The sequence below is a fragment of the Crocodylus porosus genome, unplaced genomic scaffold, assembly GCF_001723895.1.
Source record: "Crocodylus porosus isolate Cpor-Errol unplaced genomic scaffold, CroPor_comp1, whole genome shotgun sequence".
In the NCBI taxonomy this organism is placed as follows: Eukaryota; Metazoa; Chordata; order Crocodylia; family Crocodylidae; genus Crocodylus; species Crocodylus porosus.
The window spans coordinates 7748266-7768484 of NW_017728917.1; the positions used below are offsets into that span (position 1 = coordinate 7748266).

Consider the following 20219-nt stretch of genomic DNA (forward strand, 5'->3'; position numbering starts at 1 on the left):
TCAACTCTCTAACATCATTTACCTTCAGTTTAGGCTCACAAGGATACCTGAGCAACCTTATAATGTCTGATGTTAAGCCCATGCCTGACTGCGCAGGTTCAGAGCTTCAGTGTTAAATTAGAGCATGAGCCGTCAAAGTGCTCAGATCCCACTTTGTGCAGTATACTTCAGTCCATACCATGGGCAAGCGCTCAATTTTAAACCTGTTCTTAAGCCCTATGGAGAAGCAAGGCCTGAATTTCAACTTCTCCAGAAGTCATAGATTACAGTTTTAATAGATTGAAAAATCATGCATTTTAATATACTAGAGCTCCTTTTTTATTTACATAAGGAGTTGGGATCATAAGCTTCATACTTAATATTGTGCACAATTAGTCTATAAGCTAAACTTTTTTTTTTTTTTTTTTTAAAGTATTCATGTACATTTTTCCACCATATCTTGACAAAACCACATTTTCTGTGGGGTTTACAACACTGTGCAGTGAGCTAAACTTTTTATATTAATGTAGGGAATTTACAGATTATTAGAGTACATAGGATGATGTCTATCTAGAACGCGAGACATGCAAAATAATTTTAATTAAAAATAATAGGACATAAATGCCAAAAATATTGAAACACTTTCACTTTAGTAATAAAATGGCTCTTGCTGTGGTCTTTATGTTGTACTCTTCAAGACAACCTAATATAATGAAGCTATAAAATAAAGCTCTATGAAGACTAAAATAAACATTTTTTAAACAAGATTTAGTGTGATACAGCTTATAATTCACTTTTCTGAAATACTAAGCATTAGTACAAATAAATCCCTTTAACCTTATTTTTAAAAGTTCATGACTCTGGAATGGAGGAATTCAGAAAACACTTGCAAGAATTAATAATAGTGCATAACTGCACTTTCTCTTTTAGGCCAAGAGCTTTAATGTGGCTGGGAAATTAATGCTTCAATAAATTACAATTCCAGAAGGTCCAGTACGTCTGGCTCCATAAGTCCTCATAACAGGGAGCACAAAGAGGATCAAATATACCAGGGCTCAGGCTTTATCCCTTCCTCATCCATAGATAATTCAAAGAGATCCTCTTCATTAAGGGCTTTGGCACACTGCCTACAATTTCTTTTTGGGCCGCTGTGAGGTTAATGATGCAGAACAATGGTCTTCCCTCTTGTTGAACACATACCTTATTGTACCTTTAATCACATAATAAAAAGCAAATTAAGACACCTAGTCATTAAAGAGCATTGTGGATGTTGTGCATATCAGTGCTTTGTATTATGGATTTAAAGGGGGGGGGACCATGGCAACTTAAAATCTCCATGACACAGAATGACAGTTATCACTGGATATAGCTAAGCATTGCTAATATACTGGGATATGATCTCTTCTAGTTCTCTAGTAGCTGTAACAAGTCATTCTTAGGCAAAGCTATGAATACACAGAACTTCTTGACACTTCCTAGGTGTTTCCACACCTAGTATGAGTCTGCCTTCATGAGCAACATCTGAGATAACTAAGAAGCCCATAGAAGATAATGAATTTATCTAGTTGTTTTGAAATTTGAGGGGGCGGGGGAGCACACTTTACTGGAAGCAGCAGAGTGTTACTTCGACCCAGCTCTGCAACATCTGTATAGATCAGGCGCCTCAGTAGGGCTTTTTGGCACTTTTAACTAATGCTGATTCGATCAGCTATTAGGTAAAAGGGACAAAAAAGTCCCATTAAAGCACCTAATCTATAAAGACACTGGGAAAGCCGGTTGCAACTAACACAATGCCTCTTCTGGACATGCGCTGGGTTCAGTGAGGGGGGCGCACCAAGTTTAAAGCGCCATTTTGGGTTCCCCCCACACCTGCAAGCAGCCAAAATGCTTTTATCAGACCATTTTTCCAGTACTGTTTTTTATCACTCAACAACTTCAGCTATCAGAGACTAACAGACGAAGAGTACTTGGGACCCTACAGCAGAGGTTCCCAAACTTTTTCTTATTGTGTACCCCCTTCTAGATTCACCAGCATACCCCTGCCAGCATACATTTTATCTTTAACCCCTTATTATAATGAAATTAAATCCACCAGTACACAGTTTCTCCCACGGAGTCCCCAGAGATGTCTTGTGTACCCCCGGGATATATGTACCGTAGTTTGTGAACCCCTCCCCTGTGGGATAAAACCTAAGCATGCTGTACTGAAGAAGCAGATATAAAAGCATGGGAACTCTCTGCAGTCAAACTTTTTGTGTTTCCAAGTTGATGTAGCAACAACATCAGTTAATAAAGACCCCAGTTCAGTAAAGCACCCAAATCTTTGCACAGCTGTAAGCACGTGCCTCAGTGCTTGCCTGCACCTTTCAAGAGCAGGCATGTACAACTTTCTGCTGTGATGTATAATTGCTGAATCTGACCGAAGGAGGCAATGGTGGAAAGGTGTTTGTCTAGATATATTGAGCGGGTGGAGTATGCTCCAGTTCTTAAAGCTGCTGGCGGACATCCACCTCGCACAAGCCACTCGCTGCCATAGGCATGCCCAGTTGAATGAGCACGGCTGACTGAGTAAAGAGACGAAACTCCCCTCTGCAGCCTGCCCTTGTGGAGCAGGGTCGAGATACACTGATAGGGCACAAACTTGCATTACTGCTGCCCTTGCTGGCGATGATCTGGGATCAGGGGATTTCTGCTCCCATGGACGTGGCACTGGCACCTTTCACAAGGCCTGAAGTTCACATATAAATAAATAATTGACATCATGACCTTTTTGTGCCTGAATACATCAAACAGAAAGCTCCATTCACAGATTCTTAGCTCGCACATCACTGGGGGAAGCAAAATCAGTTGAATTTATGCTTTTAACATTAGAATTGGCTAAGTGGCCAATGCCATAAAACACACAAGTCAGCCTGAAAGTCACCATGACAACAAGAAAAATCATATGAATAAGGCACTGAACATTACTGTACTCAACTGACAACTTCCTACAACAAACAGAAACCGTGAAGTCGCTGCCTTCTTCATGTCTACAAATGCAACACCATTATGTAAAGCTGGTTTAAAATATTCAAACGTGTATTTTTTTTTATTAGGCTTCCAAATCCTCATACACATTTACCATTGTGATACACCAGCTAAAGTAACTTTTTATTAAGAATGCGCATAAGCCAATTTGAGTTCAGGCTTAAAGGTAAGCTCACGTTTGCACTTTCCTTGGCAGTGACACCATCCTAAATTAAGCCCAAAGTAAGGATTGATAAAATAAATCAAAACTCAAAACACATTTAAGTAAAAAAAAAAAAAAAAAGTTTCTAAAGGTAGATTTAGGTAGAAGATTGTGTGATGAAAGTTCCCTCATATTTAATTAGGCAGACAGAGAATGCAATTAGGCTAGATTTCAGTGGTTTTCAAAGTTAATCCTTTCATGGCTGTGCTATCCATATTAAACTAACCTACTTGAAGCAAGTTCTCCGATAAAAAAAAAAAAAGAAAGAAATCCCGAACATATGCTTTGCGTACAAACTTCAGCTAGGATCCAAACTAAGAATAGTGTTGAAGCTATAATAGTTAAGTGACAAAATATAAACTTGACCTCAATAACAGTAGTGAACCTATCACACTTACTTCGAAGTAGGCGTGTGTTTGCTTAAACAAGATGTTAATTCCAAGGGCTTTGTTCTAGGCAGGGTTTGCTACTGCTGAATTAGTTCAGCTGAAGAAGAAAAAAAAAAAACCAAAACTCTGTTTGACAGACTGGAGACCCATAATCTTCAGAAAACTGCCCTTTAATGATTGTGGCGCCTGTCTGTGGCTCAGAAGTCCCCTTTCTTAATTAGACATTTACCAGAAACTGGCAATTGAAATTTTCCTCTTCACTTGACGATGAATAATGCAATGCCTCTGTTCAAATGACTCTGGAAAATACGCTTTATAGCATGCTGGAGGAATATTCTGGTTGTTAAAGAAACATAAAGCATGATGTGATATGAAATAAACATCATGCCTAATGGTCACTTGCAAAACAAACTGATCGACCATGGAGCTGAAATTTTCTTTTCTTTTTTATAAGCTGCTTCAAATATATTTTCTTCTTTAGTTTGAACAAATCAACTGCCGAACCCACCAAGCTTTGTTTGGAAAAAAGTTGTTTCGCTTTGTTTTGCTTTTCAGGGTAACCGATTGAAAGGATGGGTTGCTTTACACATCCGCATCTGTTTAATGCTATGAAGCAGGTGGCTAGGAGTCCACAGGGGAAAAGGCAGCAGAGCCAGTCACTCCCTGTTTTACTGTCACATGTCAGACGTGGGCAGGCCAAAAGGAAACATATGGAACAATGAAAAAGTGCAGGTTTAATAAATGCGTTTTGTTGTGCTCATTAATAATGAAACGAAAGGTCATGCTTGGCTCTCACCAGCACAAGAGAGCACTCTGTGTGTATATATTGGCATCAACTCAATCCGAGGCTAGTTAGGCAAACACAAATAGTGGGCGTCTGTTCAGGCTTGCTGAACTGGCTGGTCTGGGATCTGGCGGGAGGGAGCAGGTAACCAGACGATGTAAAACAAGCTCGGGCTTTAAAGACCAATGTAACGCATTCTAAACAAATCGTGCTATTTATTGATGCCACGTTTTAGCCAAAAAACAAAGTTTCCCATAGTTCAGTTAAAAAAACCCATACTTTTATTAGGCCAACGTTTCCTCACCAGTCTCCGTATGGAGCATTTATGAGGCAATGGAGCAAATTCGCCTCTGACATAGGCAGTCTGACACCGTTCTCGAATGCATTTCTCAGGAGCTTCTCTGAATTTACCGCCAATCAAAAACCCTGTCTGTGCTGAGCAGCATTTACACTTTACATCTAAACAAAAGCATTTTCCCCTCTTCAACCAATGACAACTTCTTTTTTCCTTTTGGATATAGCTTTCTCCATAGTCAGCTGCTGCCACCCTCCCCTGCTTCACTGAACGCCACCCCCACCTCCATGGCCAGGGAGCAGGAGGGTAATAAGGCAGAGTGGGAAGATGAAGTGAGGAGCAAGAGAGCAAAAGGCTGAAGTGTTAATCGAAGGATGGAGGGCTACTGGGGCTGGAAATTTGTTCCCATGGGTAGAAGGGAAGTGTGGTTTTATGGTTGTAGCCCAGCGGTTCTGAACCTGTTTCAGTCGACGTACCCCTTGGTCTCAGAGTGAGACTTCACGTACCCCCTAGGAGTGATGTTTCCAGTGCAAGGTTGAGGCATGGAAGAGGAATAGGATATCTGGTTTCCACGTGCATGCGCGCTTTACGGCAGTAAAGCCCTGGCAATTTCAAATTGTCAAGGCTTCTTTTTAGGCCCTTTGACCTGTGTTAGACATCACATGAAATATATCTCACTTACCCCCTGATGAGGCTCATGTACCCCCGGTTCAGAAACGCTGCACTAGACCAGCTCATATGATTTTGGTTCAACCTTCATCTACGGCAGAGTCTTTGTGTGACCTTGGTCATGTTATTCAGTCTCTGACCCTGAATTCTTCGTTCTGTTTGGTCCGATACAGTGACATAATCCTGTATTCTCCATGTCTGTCTGGGCTGTTTCGATGAGAAACTCTTCAAGGCAGGGTCTGTCTCCCATTTTGTTTGCACAGCGGGGCCCACATGGGCTCATTGACAGGCTACCAACGTAAGAAGGTGTTACTATGATTTTTGACTAGGCCCGGTCTACCCACAAAGTTGCGCTGGTCTGATCTGTAACGAACGTCAGCCAGAACAGCACATCGTTGGTAAGGATGTTTTTGCTTTGCTGCAGCTTGCCCCCAGGCTCAGCTAGCTGGCTTAGTTAAATCAGTGTCGTATCAAACCCTCCGCTAATCTGATTAAACTTCTGCTGCCATTTCCTCCGCCCGCATTGATCACAATAAAGTTGTTGCAGAGTGGTAAGAGGCAGCCCAAGAGATAAAGACGTTTCTGACTCCAACACCTCCCTTTGTTCAAGGGGCTCTGCATTTTCAAGCTGATCCTTCTAACTAGATACCCACAAAGGTTGTTTGTAATCTTCAGGTCAGAGAAACACCTCACTGTGCTGTACACAATTTATGCCTCTTGGCTACAGCATAGCTGAGAAGCCGCCTTGCATTACAATGCCATCCATGTCAGTGTAACGCTTTCCCAGAATGATAACTACCGCAGTTTAGGTCCACAGCGCATAGAGGCAGCCCCTCAGGTGACCTAGGGAAAGTAGGATAACGAGGGTGGCTACACTCTGTGAAAAATTCATGTTTGGCTATCATTTGTACTTCACTCAAAGATCATGGATTGCTTCCCCCTACATTGTGCTCATTACAGTGGCAGAAAGGTTCATTAAAGAAAAGGGCCTGGAAACATACCCGTACCAATGGACCAGATAGCTTGATGAAGCAGATACTCAAAAGATTGCTCTTCTAACTCGGTTAGAAACTATTAAAATATATTTTTTGTTCCCAGGCATTTAAAAAATAAATTAAAAAAAAAAAAAATCACTAAACCCAATAAATACAACATTCAAGGAGGAACCTGAGCGCCAACTCTCAGTATACCGAAAGGTGGGACTTTCAGAAGCGCTTAGCAGCGACCTAACTCAGCTTGCATGAAAGCTAAAGTCAATGGTAAAACTCCCTTTGATTTCACTTGGAGCTACGTTGCACTGGTGGTGGGCCCCAGGATCCCACTGCAAAAGGATAACTTCCAATATGTTCTATACAGTAATTATGCTACCCTGTTCCTAATTAACACATCTGAGTGTTAACAGAGTACAAACTTGCTTTATTTCAAGGCTTTTTCTGCCTAGATTTTCCTTTTGGAAGTTAAATATTTTAGAGAACAAAATGTTTTCTGTCATCTTAAGGGAGGAATTTTCCTTCAATCTTAACTTTGGTGTTATGAATGGTTTGTGAGGAAGAAGGGAAATGCACACACATGGAAACAGTCTATTACTAAACAATACAATTCTGGGGCTTTTTTTTAAAGAGAGAGAAAGACTGTCCATACTAATGAAATAAAAGGAGGATTAGATGGAGCTGCAAGAAGAATTAACCTATATTTTGAACCTTCTTTTTCCAATTCCTACGGAAGAGGAGGGTTAGAAAATGGGCTTTTTAGCTGTTCCAGTTCCTATAAAAAAAAACTTTAAAGTTGTGCTGCTTTTTTCTTAAAATGCAGACTTCTTAAGAGCTTGCTAAAGAAGTGTATCAGACCATAAAGAGGGTTCCAAATGGGGCGCAGACATCTGTAGTCTAACAGAACTAGCATTTTTGTAGAGCATTTCCCAAGGCTTTGCATGGTTTTCTACAAAGAAAAGCTTCTTACTCATTCTTAAGCACCAAAAAAAAAAAAAGTTTTCCTCTGTGACATTTTTGAACTATAGAACAACCAACAAGCCATAGAATGCATACAAATGTTTACTATTCATGACATTAAACCAATGTAAACCAACATAATCTGACAGACAGCTGGGAAAGTTACTACTTTCTTTCAATACATTATACACTTTACTGTAGCCAAGACTCTACAGAATGTTTTCATTTGCCCTTTAGAGGTTTTTTCTGGTGCATATAGCCAAAATTGCAGCCAAGTAAAGTACATCATATTTTTATAGACAAAATAAAGTTTAAAAGAATTAAAAATACTAATCAAGAAACTATTTCCAGAAATATGGTTTGTTCCTCTGTCTTTTAGGTACTTACTAAAGTCCAGCAGCACCTCCTCAATGGTACTCCAGTTTCAATTATTTGGATGGTCTACACCTATAGTCTATACACTTTAGAACTTCCTTATGAGAGTGCCTTGCCACATTTTCCTGTCACAGCTTATTATTTTACCTCATTACACTCTCTCCTCTATGAGCTCTCAGACATGTGGATATGACCCACGTGGATATGTATCTGGCGCATTGCTAGTCATATAAGCAGGTGTCACTTAAAACATCTTGTGTTAAAACTCCATTTGTGTAAATTCTCCTCCTTCATGGAGGAAGGGAGGAAAGGCATTGGATTTTCCCTAGGTGCCAGATAAGAGGTACAGCAGAGAAAAAGAGTAGGAGAGCTGTAAAGCAGAGTGTGGTAAAGCTTTAAGGACCAACTTCCATCTATGTAAAGAAGAGATGCCTTTAATGCACCCAAAGTATGTAATCCAAATACCTGCTGCCAACCAGATAGCACCTACTTATCCCCCTCTTTCCCTGGCCAGAAAGTCTAAAATGTGACCCTTATCCCAGTACCTTATTAAGCAGAGATTGATAAATTGAGCGTTTAAGCTGTATTACAATATTGTATGTTACAATTAAAAAATAAAAAAATCTCCCAGAAGTATGAACTTGAATATTAACGTGATAGAAGATGTCAATGCACATAGACTTTCAGAAAAGTTAGAGTCCAGATCCTCAGCTGGTGAAAAGTGGAGCTAGAAATATTACATCTGTCTTCACTAGATCTGTATGAGTATCTTACTAAGTTAATTTTGCTCTGAAATTATTGTGGGGCTCAAGCACTGAGCAAAAAAAAAATCATCAAGGTGAAATATTGCATGGATAAAGGGAGAAACTGTAAGTGCAGAAGTCTGCTCTTCCAAGCTAAATTTCACTTCAGCAGAGTTTGTCAGAAGGAAATTCCAACTTTTTGCTCCAACTGAAAGGATGCCGAACAGCGTACCTACCCATCAAGTGGAGAAACCTTTACAGGTCCAAGTTGTTACTATATCTGCAGCACCACAAGAACATAATGGAAATTCCATCCTGTGTATTGCAAACTCTTTACCAGTTATTAAAATTATCAGCTTCTTCCCCAATTTTCCATCTTTCTTTCAGACTCTTTTTCTCATCTTCTAATGTTCAAACATTCCAGAAGAAACCATTATACCCTCTGAAATATATATGCACCAGATTTGAAATGTCGAATTGACACGTTCAAGAATTCTTGCCTCTCACACAGTTCCTGGACCATCATGGCTACATCGCTCACTACCATAACATGGAAAATATTAAAACTTACTGCTTACAATGGAAAATCTACAACGTAAAAAATCCTTGCCTCTCACAGAAATCCTAAGAGATGACTAGCCAATAACTATCCAGTTCTCCAAGCCAAGAGGTAAAAGGGACTGAAAACTGGTTCCAGAAGACAGCTGGGTCCCGCCCAGGCCCACACTGTAACCTCCTTATTTCGGTCTAGCTCTATCCAGGTAACTATTACCATCAGCATCTTCATATATAGTCATATGACATCAGCTTCAGCTGTGTCCCCTACCTAGGAATTTCGCCTGATGCACAGTACGCTACACTACAGCTTCAAAAATGTTTGTCCACCTTCCCAGCTTATAATATTCCGTCACCCTTTCCCTGATCTTTTTATTCATTTCTATTTCCTTTTTTTCATTTTTTCTTTCCTGGGAAAGAGGAATGAAAGCCACGTTACTGAGATGACATTTAAACGCATAGTTTCTGCCCACTTGCTTGGATGGGAGCTTTCTGTTTCGATTTGTTTTCTGAGCCCCTCTCTTTTTTTTTATCTTATTGTATCATCTCTCTTCCCTTTCCTTGATTAGGAACATACATCATGTCTTACCTTAATGGACTATCATGTCATTTTATATCTCTCCCTTGGCTTCCCATTGTCAGATACCGCCTGTGCCTACTGCATGTCGATGGCTTGCTTAGTTTCATAACATCTTGGCCTGTTTTTCACCTGTTCTAGTGATCAGATTTATCTCGGTCAGGGTTTGAACCAAGGCCCATTGTAGTCAGTGATAACTCTCTCACTGATTTCAGTGGGTATTGGATCAGGCTCAAAGTACCACCATTTTTCCACCACAACTGTTCTTTAAATACTTGAGGTAGTCACTGAATTCCTCCAACCAGATGTACCTTTATATTTACAAATGTCATGCTGCTTTCATAATGTAGCTTTACATCCTTCCCTATATATTATATTTTCACACAACTCAGGGAAGTATGCACTGTAGCTTCCTTATTGCTTTACACGCTATTTAAAAGGTCCCTATTTAAAAAAAAAAAGGAAACCAACCTACAACATAGGTTTATTGTGCAGCCTAGCAGAAATCTTCACGTAACGGTTCTTCTCTCTGTGTCACGTACTTATTTATCTTGCCTGGCTCCACCATGGATGTCATTAAGGCCTATTTTCCCCCACTTTAGTTTACTTGTCGCTTCCTCCATATTCAGTATATTTCCGAGACCCATTAAGAAAGAAAATTTCCCAAAGCAAGCAATTGTATGTTTCAGTCAAGCTAATTTATCCGTTTTTCCATGAAAGATCCTATTGTCTCTGTCACATGGCAAGTAAGGTTCTTAAGAAATTATGCATAGTTGTAGATTTTGGCAGCCTATTGAAGTATTTGCATACGTGGTCATTTTTCTATGTTATTTCCAATGTTATTTCTCACTTACAAGTAAGAATTTTGTTTCATAGAATTTACAAGCAGAGATAAAGCGTGTGGCTAGAAAGCAGAAAATAAAGGGAGTTTAAAGATGTTTTTTACTTAAACTGTAGCCTAATGTATATTTACCAGCTTTGCAATAATTCAAAATAGTGATGTTTATCTACTATGACTCAGGCTTTCCATGTAGATTACATATTTGCAAATAATACACGGTTATCTACTGAAGTTTAGGAAGGACGCAAGGTTAGCTGCTTTTACATGGAAACCAACAAAGAAAACTGTTGCTATCAGCACAAATGCATTACTCTTCAGCATTATATGATCTTTGCTTGCTGTGCTAGGAATTGCAGAAAGAAAACAAATGGCTGAGCAAGCCATCTGCAAGCCTGAGTCTGGAAATTTTCATTACTTGAAGAACAAGCATTTTTAAAAATGTAATTCATAAAAATAGTGATGAGCTTTCTGAAACTATCCTTGATATGCTGACTTTGGTTTTGGGTATCAGGACACCATAGGGTCCAGACTGGAACACTATGAGTAACATCATTTCACAGTATCCTGTTCCTGCTGCTAAAGGAGTCAGTGAAGAACTCAGTTAAAGTAATGGAAACTTGTTACTTAGTAAATACCATGGGGCAGGACCCATTTCTTCCTCTGGGTTTAATACCCAGCACAGTGTGGTCTTTGTACATGATTACGGCTTGTTAAGCCCGATGGTGAGGCAAACAATAAATAGTAATAATAAAAGTACCATCTTGAGACATTGCATTGATAATGAGTTAAGAAAGAAAGTTCAAGACTATTTTGAAAATAGAAGAGTAATTCTGGATCTCCATATTATACTGTGTCCTTTAACATTAGCCTATTAGAAAGCAAATCCTGAGGAGCTCCAGTAATGAACACAACAGTAAACACAACAGTTCCAACTTTCTCCAGTTAGTTATGTTTAGCATTGTGCCAGTTACCATAAGCTCTGATCTAACACAGTGTGATTTTCCCATGTAGATAAGCGTCTACAGTGGAGGCTGGATCAGCACTTCCATTATAATCCTTTGCTTCAAGGGTGTCTAACTTTGCTTTTGAATAAAACTTGGCGAATGAAGATTTTCGGTACCCTACCCCAGCTGAAAAAACAAATAGAATGGAAATAATACATGTGCAAAAAGACACCGCTCTGTTCTCAACTCTCGCACAGAACTGAATCGGCCAAGTAGATAAGACAAGAGATAAATATTTAGAGTCTTCGGCTGCATTTGTTTGCTGTATTTTGATAAACGCCAAACAGCCTCAGTAGGTTTAAAAAACAAAATCAGAAGCTGTGACATGCGTAACGACAACTATCAAGAAATTGTAGCAAATTTGATTGTGGACTGGGAAATAGGAGCTTAAGGTAACTATCCAAAGCCTGGGGTGGTTTGCTGACAGCCCAACTCTGGGACCTCAGCTGTAGCACTCTGAAGACAGTTTTGAAGTCACTAAATGGAGATTGGCAGTGCACAGGCCTTATTCCACTCTTAAGAGCGGGATGTCTGAAGCCTACCAAACTAAAAAAGTGTGTAGGTGCTGGCTGGCATTGGTCTGCCTGACATCAGAAGAGCAGTGGCCAGCAGGACAGGATGATCAAGACAAACTTTCATCAAAACAGGCCCTTTCGTTTTTCTGGAAAACCCTGTATAGATTGGGCTGAAGTGCCCAATCCATACAAATGCCAGGGAGCCAGGTTGAGCTAACGTGCTTCCTCTTCCAGTAAAACACTGGGGGGGCTTTGGGGGGAGGGGGAATGGTTCATGACTGTCAGTGCCCTACATGTTTAGCAAAAAAGAATTAGCTATGCTACTGGGAAAGACATTGGTCACAGGATAACTAATCTTACTGACATTAGTCATAACAAAGATTTCTGACCCATAACTTTGAGAACAATTAGAAAATGCTTGTACTTTTCTGAAGCTGGTACGTATAGCCAGCCAGAAGCGACTACAGCATCTGTTGAAGTGAATTTGTGTCTACAAAAGCTTGTGCTCTCTCTATATAATTTATTTAGTTAATCTGTGACGGTGTGCATCTACCCTGTTCTTACTAGCGTATAGGAACACAAATAGCATCCTCTCTGATTAATGCTTAAGAGATTGTCTTTCTGCTTCACAAGCATTTGGAGTCAGGTCACACAGGAGCATCCTCACCAGCGCACCACCTCTCGATGCCACACCCAAGGAGACGCAACAGATGTGGAACGAGAGACTGAAGAAAATACCCAACAGTGGAAAAATGGGCATTCTAGCAGCCAAGTCCTTACTACCAGGGACAGACGAACCATGGCAAAGGTGGCTCAACCACTTACATACTGGAGTTGGATGCTCCAAGGAACTAATGAAGAAGTGGGTCTATAGCATTGGTTCAACCACCTGTGACTGCGGCACAAAACCTCAAACTATGCCACACCTGATGCAGTGCTTGAAGGCACATATACAATGAAAACACCTTGCAAAGCACAATAAATGAGCACAAAAAGAGTCATTAATGTGTAACAAAATGGTTAAATGTAGTATAGAGACATGAGAAGTAGCAACAGCAAAACCTTACCCCTGGATGATGCTCTCAAGGTTGGTTGTACTGGTTTGTAGAACTCCTGCACATCAGTGATGTAGTGCAGATGCTGGACCAAGGATTTGGCACAGACTGAAATCTTGCACCTGAGTTCATAAATCAGCACTCGGGTACAGAAGCAAATTTAGTCACCTGCATGCCAATCTGCCTGTTCAGCTGCAGTGCTTGGGCAGCCCCATAAGATGCAGAGCATTTAAAAATGGGACTACTTCATCTTCTTTTCCCAAATGCATGTTCTAAAAAATAGTCAATATTACCCCTTCAATTTATAAGGCCACTCCATCGAAATCAACAAAAAATTCTGCTTAAAATCTCTAATGACTGTGGCTCCTGGTTAGTTTCATATAGTTAAACTATATTAAGTTGTATTTTCCTTGACTTTAGCTTTATTCCACAATAAAAAGGATTAGGCTGTGTTATACTGTGCCACAATATGTGCAGAACATTTACTCAGTCACTGACATAATCACATTTCACAGAATAGGAAAATCATATAGGCATTCTCAGGCCATCTATTTCACATTTGCCTGTAATGCTAAATACACAGAGAGCTTTTAGGTTAACATAACAGACAAGAAGAAAGAAGATGCCTTGAGGGCGTTAATTGTATATACACACAGGGATGAGCGTCTCCATAGGCTGAGTACTACAAGTCATTTCAAACATTCTCCCACATCCTGCCAGTAGCTCTACGTACTGCACCATCAGTCGTTTTCCTACTCATGCAGCTCTTCAAAAAGAAGTTTATGGAGCTGATCATCCTAGCTACCATTTTGACCAACACCAAGGATTGAAATTGAGCTCTTCACAACTAAAAGACTGATTTTCCGTAACTGAAGCAAAGAATCAGCCTCTGAACGTGAGAGTAAAGCTCACCTACTGCACAGGTTGGGCATAGAGGGAGATAAATAACACACACTGATGAATGGGTTACACACTCTTCTTGATCTTATCTACATATCCTAAAGGAAGGATATCTACTCCAGGAATTTGATAGTGCATGTTGCCCATTTCTGTACTTTGTCCCTACGAATCCACATTCTAAATATTCATTTTACAAAAGATAAGGAATCAGACTCAGAACCTTGCAACACCGGTATAATACTGAAATTAAGTCCAGTGACTTTTAGAAAGTTAACTAAGGTAAATCCAGAGCAGCTAAGAACCAAATATTGTCCACAGTTCCAAAAAGAGTGAGCTCATCAAGAAAGCTATTGTGAAAACATACTCTTTTTCCTAATTAGCAAGAGAGACATATTTAACAAATGTGTGTAATATGTGCACAATGAGAATAATACATGTACATAATAAATCACAAAAAATACTCATTCAATCTTTAGCAAGGCTTCAGAATGAGGCCTTCTCCTATTGGCTGTCAAATCTATTAGATATCCACTGGGTATTTATTAGTATGCACACATGGACTGGTGGCGTGGTTACCAGGTAGAATTACTACCCGTCTCATTTAAATTACCTGTATGTTGCCATTAAGTGTCATCTTTCCTGCATCTACCAGTTCTCAACAACCAAACTCCCAAGAAAATTTCTACAGAAAACTAATTCGGTGTATAAAAATCACATAATAAATGTAATTCTTCCTTTACCACTGTATTCATTAGTCACATAGCAAACCACTACCGCAAACATATATATACATAAGATACACAACCATTGTACTTCATTCACTAACCAACTACTGTGTACTGGGCAGTTCTTACACTGAAATATTTGGGGTGAGATTTTAAAATCGCTCTGATCTGTGATTTACGTATTCAGTACTCATAACTTCAATGGAAGATCTGTGTTTAATTCCTCTGTCAGCACTGAAAGCTTTGACATCAGTCTTTTCTCTTTTGTCTAATTCTGGCTTGGGAGTCAGCTGTGTAGAGAAACTTGGCAGCTGCAGGTTATAGATGCCAGAATATGGAATAATTCCCTCTAGCAATAAGCTTAAGCTTTACATCAACAAATCTTCTCTGTGTTAGCTGGCTCTCCTTCTAAATATGTCTGCATTGGGTCTGACCTCTTAGGCTAGGGACAGAAAATACACACAAACTGATATAAGTGATCAGAAACTGGTTCAAATCTGTAACACAACAGAAGTTCAGTGCACTTAAACTGCTTTCAAAATGGCTGAAACCAAAATGCTGTATTAGTAGAGTAAAAAAAAAAAAAGTCTTTTTTAAGGTTTTTACCTACTGTTCCTCACCTGATGTTATTAAACATTGTGATATTGAAGTTATTGCCATAGTAAGTCATTGTGAGAGCACAATGAGTTAGGATTCAGGCAAAAGAGCAATCCCATGCTTTACTGAAATGTTCTGATGCACTTGGTCATGAATATGCAGGCCTCTTGAATATGACTGCTTACAGACATGGGAAAAAAACCTGGTGCTTTACTTTCAACTTGGCATGCCCCCGCACCAAGCACAGCACATGCCCATAAGAGGCACTGTGTTAGTTTGACCCAGCTCACCCAATGCCTGTATAGATCGGGTGCGTGAGTGGAGTTATTGGCACTTTTATCTAATAGCCGATTGAATCATTAGATAGAAGCACAAAAAAGCCCTGCTGAAATGCCCAATCTATGCAAATGCCAGGGAGCCAGGTTGAACTAATGTGCTTCCTCTTCCAGTAAAGAACTGGGTTTTTCTGGGGGGAGGGGGGACGGTTCATGACTGTCAGTGCCATATATGTTTAACAAAAAAGAATTAGCTATGTTACTGGGAAAGACATTGGTCACAGGATGACTAATCTTACTGACATCAGTCATAACATTTTACTAGGTTTATAGAATAACTTGTGGAAAACGGATCATCTAGAAGTTTGCCGGTGGATATTTCAGCACAGTTCTATAACCACGTCAGCCACAATATAACTTTTTCTTAAAATTTGTTTGCTTATTAGCCTTCATTGTACACAGATTTAACACACCCACAATTTTAGACCTTACACAGTAAAATTTGCAGCATTTAAATTTACAGCAAATACTAAAACCAGGCACATAATCAGCATTTCCTGTTTCCACAAAAAACATTATGTTGGACTTAATTTTACAGCTGTACAAATTGTTTTAAAGTAATCTGCTCAATTGGGCGAGTTAATGATATTTAATTTGACCAGGCCAAACTTTACATGCGTAGCATCACTCTGAGCATTTGCAGTTAGTGCAACTGTTTGTGTAATGTAAATGTAATGCAAAACGCATTGCAGAAAAGCTCCTGTTCTCAGCTGACTGATCAAAACACTAGTGTCATCACCTCTCCCAGCTTCTCTGTGATGAGCTTAAGATGACAGTGTAATAAGTGTTATGTGCACATGGTAATTCAAAAGAAATTTAGCTTTTTAAATTGATTAGGCACTGGATTTAACCCTCTTTTTTTTTTTTGTTTAGGTACTCCTTATTGCTTCTTGCTATAGACAGTCTGTCAGCTATAGGCAAAATTCAGGTATTATCATCACATTGAAAAACACCCTACTCTCTCAGTAATCTCCACTTGTCCCAGCGGGGTTGTTTGTGCAATAGAGTATTATTCAGCCTGAATAGGATCATCAAAACCTAGCTGTATATACACAGAGTTTGAAATTGTGTTCTCCAGGAGCTTAACCTCTGCTGCATAGGCTAGTATCACTTTCTGCCTATTAACAAAAATTACCTGAATGCTGTAGGAGGTCTGTAATATTAATTTGTGGATGTACATTAAAAGAAATTCACTCTTTTTCAGTGGGTGCCTGGAGAAAGATTGTGTATACTTTATTGCAGAAGATGATTGCTCCCTCACTTGGAACCAATACATCAGTTTTGCAGATTTCCTAACATTGTTAAATGTGTAGATTTTTCTGCTGGAGAAAGTACAGGAATTTAAAACATCATCCACTGGAAAAAAATATGTCCTGGACTGGTAGAGCTGCAGTTTTCATTCTTGCTAATTCTGTCACCAAATGGCTACAAGTCCTTTCAGATTTTGACTTGTATTTGGTCTAGCTGGCCCCAGCAGAAGCCACTGTAACCCTGCAGAGGGTCCACAGAAAAGTTGTTTGTTTGTCTGAATAGGTCTATTAAGCTGCAGCATCATTTGCTCAAGTATTGCTATTTTGCTACACTATTAATATTCACAACTTGCCCTGGGAGAGCTTCTTATATTTCCCCGGTTCATTGGCATTACAATGGTAACTGTCTACTGGGGTGAAAGGTAAAGGACAAACCCTTCAGATCTACTGGTAGATCCTGGCAGTAACCCACTGCAGACTGCACTGCAAAGCCACACGCTCTTTCCCAGCTGCAAAAGCCCATTAAACGGGTTAATTTCAGGTGGAACCTCTGCTAGGGTTGGGGGAAAAATGGAGGGATTTGGTTAAAAACGCTACAGTACTGCATCTTTTCAGCCAGTTTAAATGTTGAAGATTCACACCCAAGTGAGCTCCCATCCTAGAACAGCCAAATCCCCCAGTGGTTTGTAGACTTCCTCTTGGACGTGGGAGTCCTGGGTTCAAATCATTCGTCTTCTATCTGACTGAACATCTGTCTCCTACATCCCAAGAGAAAGTGGCTCAACCACCACGTTATCAGCTATTCTGGGCTGACCCTCTCTCAGTACACCTCCTACTGCAAGTGGTCCACTTTAGATGAAGTTATTACATATTCATTAGACTAAAGAGAGACTAAAGCCTAACACTTTGGGTTCAAATCTCTGCTTCAGTAATCTATATGCAATTTATAAGTAGCATGTATACACCTGTCTTGCATCTGCAAATACTTGTATATTTACACTTATCTAGACGAAGGGGAAGGTTACTGGGATGGGAGGTAAGAAAAGGCTACAAGGTCAACATTTATTCCAGCAGTGTGGTCTGAGATGGTTAGGATGAGGGAGAGAAAGAAGCACAAGGGATCCAGTGCTGTCTCCTTTTTCATCGCCACGGTGGTGGCTGAGCATTCATTGCAGCGTTAGGACATGATGACAATGTTTCAGCAGCAAAGTTATTTACAAGGTGCTAATGGCAAATTACTTATTCAGAGGGCTTGTCCCAAAAGTCTCGTAGTTCAGTAATAAGGTTAAACGATTTTGAAAGGACCTAGGAAAAATAACAAGAGAATCAATATCTTGTTTTGCTAGGACAAGTGGTGAGAGATTTCTAGCAGCAAATGAGGCACCGATTCAAAGAAGAAACGTAGTAAAAGCTTACCACTGAAATTAAAAAAAAATAGAGATTGCTAAGCGAGGGGGTTCAAAATTCAATGGTGTAAACGACTAGCTAGCATAACATTTTTCATTCGCCCTGTTCCCAGATTTTTAGTTATCATTTATTAAACTAAATAGAGGTGCCAACAAGGTGAGGGAAATTAAGTGATAAAGCATAGGCAAGAAAGGAAAGATGGTCGCTGTTAGAGAAGCAGGACCAGAGAGAGAAGGCAATTGTAAAGGAAGTTGCAGACTGAAGGGTGCTTCTGGGCATCAGGGTTTTGCACAATACCTACTGCCACCATTTCTATGTTTCTGTGATCTATACTGAATGAATATTTACATCAAATAGGCATCAGGATGGAAAGTGGCCATAGAATAGATCACTGGATAGATCACAGAAACATAGAAATGGTGGCAGTAGGTATTGTGCAAAACAAACGGGCAACAAGCCATGTGGAATTTTTGCTTACTGATTTCCAGTAGTTGTGATCCGATTCTTTACCTTTCCTACCTTTCCTTCCTTCTACAGGTGAACGGAAAGGATTTATCCAAAGCAACGCACGAGCAGGCAGTGGAAGCCTTCAAAACAGCAAAGGAGCCCATCGTGGTACAGGTCCTGAGGAGAACGCCACGCACCAAGATCTTCAGCTCTTCTCATGAGTCTCAGCTGGTCGACATGGGCACTCAGACTGATATCACCTTTGAACACATCATGGCTCTTACCAAGATGGGATCCCCTACTCCACCAGTCTCGGTGTTAGATCCATACCTCTTACCAGAAGAGTAAGTAGCAATTTTCATACAACATACACAAAGCCCTGCTAAACACGTGAAAGAGAGGATGGAGACCCCCTTGCACATACCAGCAACCCTTCCTCCATCAGGAGTCCTCACTGGGCTCCCACACTGTTGAGCCATAATTCATACGAGCAAATCGTACTGTTCCAGTACATTAGTGAATCACATGACTAATCCCACTGAGGGCCCCACTGGCCCTATGCAACTCTTTTTCCGTTGTCGTTTTAAAGGTAAAGCTAATGTTTCTTGTAAAATTCTTTCACTACCTCTTTGGGTTGCTTATGTTTTAACTATATTTTTTATGGCTGCCATAAATTGCATACCGCTAAGAGCCGCTACATTCTGTTCCAGCATATTAATTACTTTATTATAAGCCCACAGCAAAGTTACTTAAATAAATTATTTTCTTGAACTGAAATGACTTAGCAGTGCTGTCAAAGACATTTTTAGAATCAAATGTTAATTATTGTTAATGGTCGGTTGATGCTTTTGTACTTACAGGTAAGAATGACAGTTATCTTCTTGCACACATGGTTCCCACCCTGAATATGCTGGGGAAAAACAGGCTCTCATAAAATCCATGCAAATTGCCTCTATCCTCTCACCGTATCAGCTTCCATGAAGCACAGAAAAATGATGGAAAAGCTTGTTAACTACTTTGCCAACTAGGTTCTAGTGTATCCACAGCACATTAAATGAGGCAATACACACACATGCATCAGTATTACACCAGTATTACAAGGTTTTGAGTCTGATTCCTTAGCTTTTATAACATGAATATTTAGAGCATGAATTCATATATATGACCTCATTTAACAGTTATGTGCTGTTAAATATCTATAGATAGATATAGATAGATAGATATAGATATATGGAGAAAAAGTGTTAATAAACATCCACGTTCTGGCTGGCGATGAATCAGAATTCTTTTGAGCGCTCTAAATAGTAGACCTAGCAGGACTAAGGTGGCTTTGAGCATAAACAGCAGACACCTCCCACTGTGCCCTTCCCAGACTCTTTTCATAGAGACCCAGTAGAGTAGACAGCCAGGACAGAAATGGCCATCAATACTGTGCAACTCCTTGTGGGTTTTATAGCATGTGAATATGTGAAAATTGAACCAGAAATTGGTCCTATTCTACAACTGCAAATGTTTCACTCTTTGCATGACAGAAGAACTTTTACTATTAAATGTTTGAAAAGAGGGTTCAATTAGGATGTCACTGCATCACCTCCTAAC

General features: G+C 39.9%; 1 protein-coding gene across 2 annotated transcripts in view; it reads left to right on the forward strand.

Moving 5' to 3' along the window:
- PDZRN3 (PDZ domain containing ring finger 3) overlaps nucleotides 1–20219 on the forward strand; it is a 181263-nt gene that overhangs the window by 139883 nt on the left and 21161 nt on the right. Inside the window, exon 3 of one of the 2 annotated variants that reach the window (XM_019536633.1) lies at nucleotides 18713–18964. In XM_019536633.1, the coding sequence (XP_019392178.1) occupies nucleotides 18713–18964 (252 nt within the window). Of the gene's footprint in view, nucleotides 1–18710; nucleotides 18965–20219 lie in introns of both variants that reach the window. The other variant, XM_019536634.1, reaches the window with a different exon arrangement.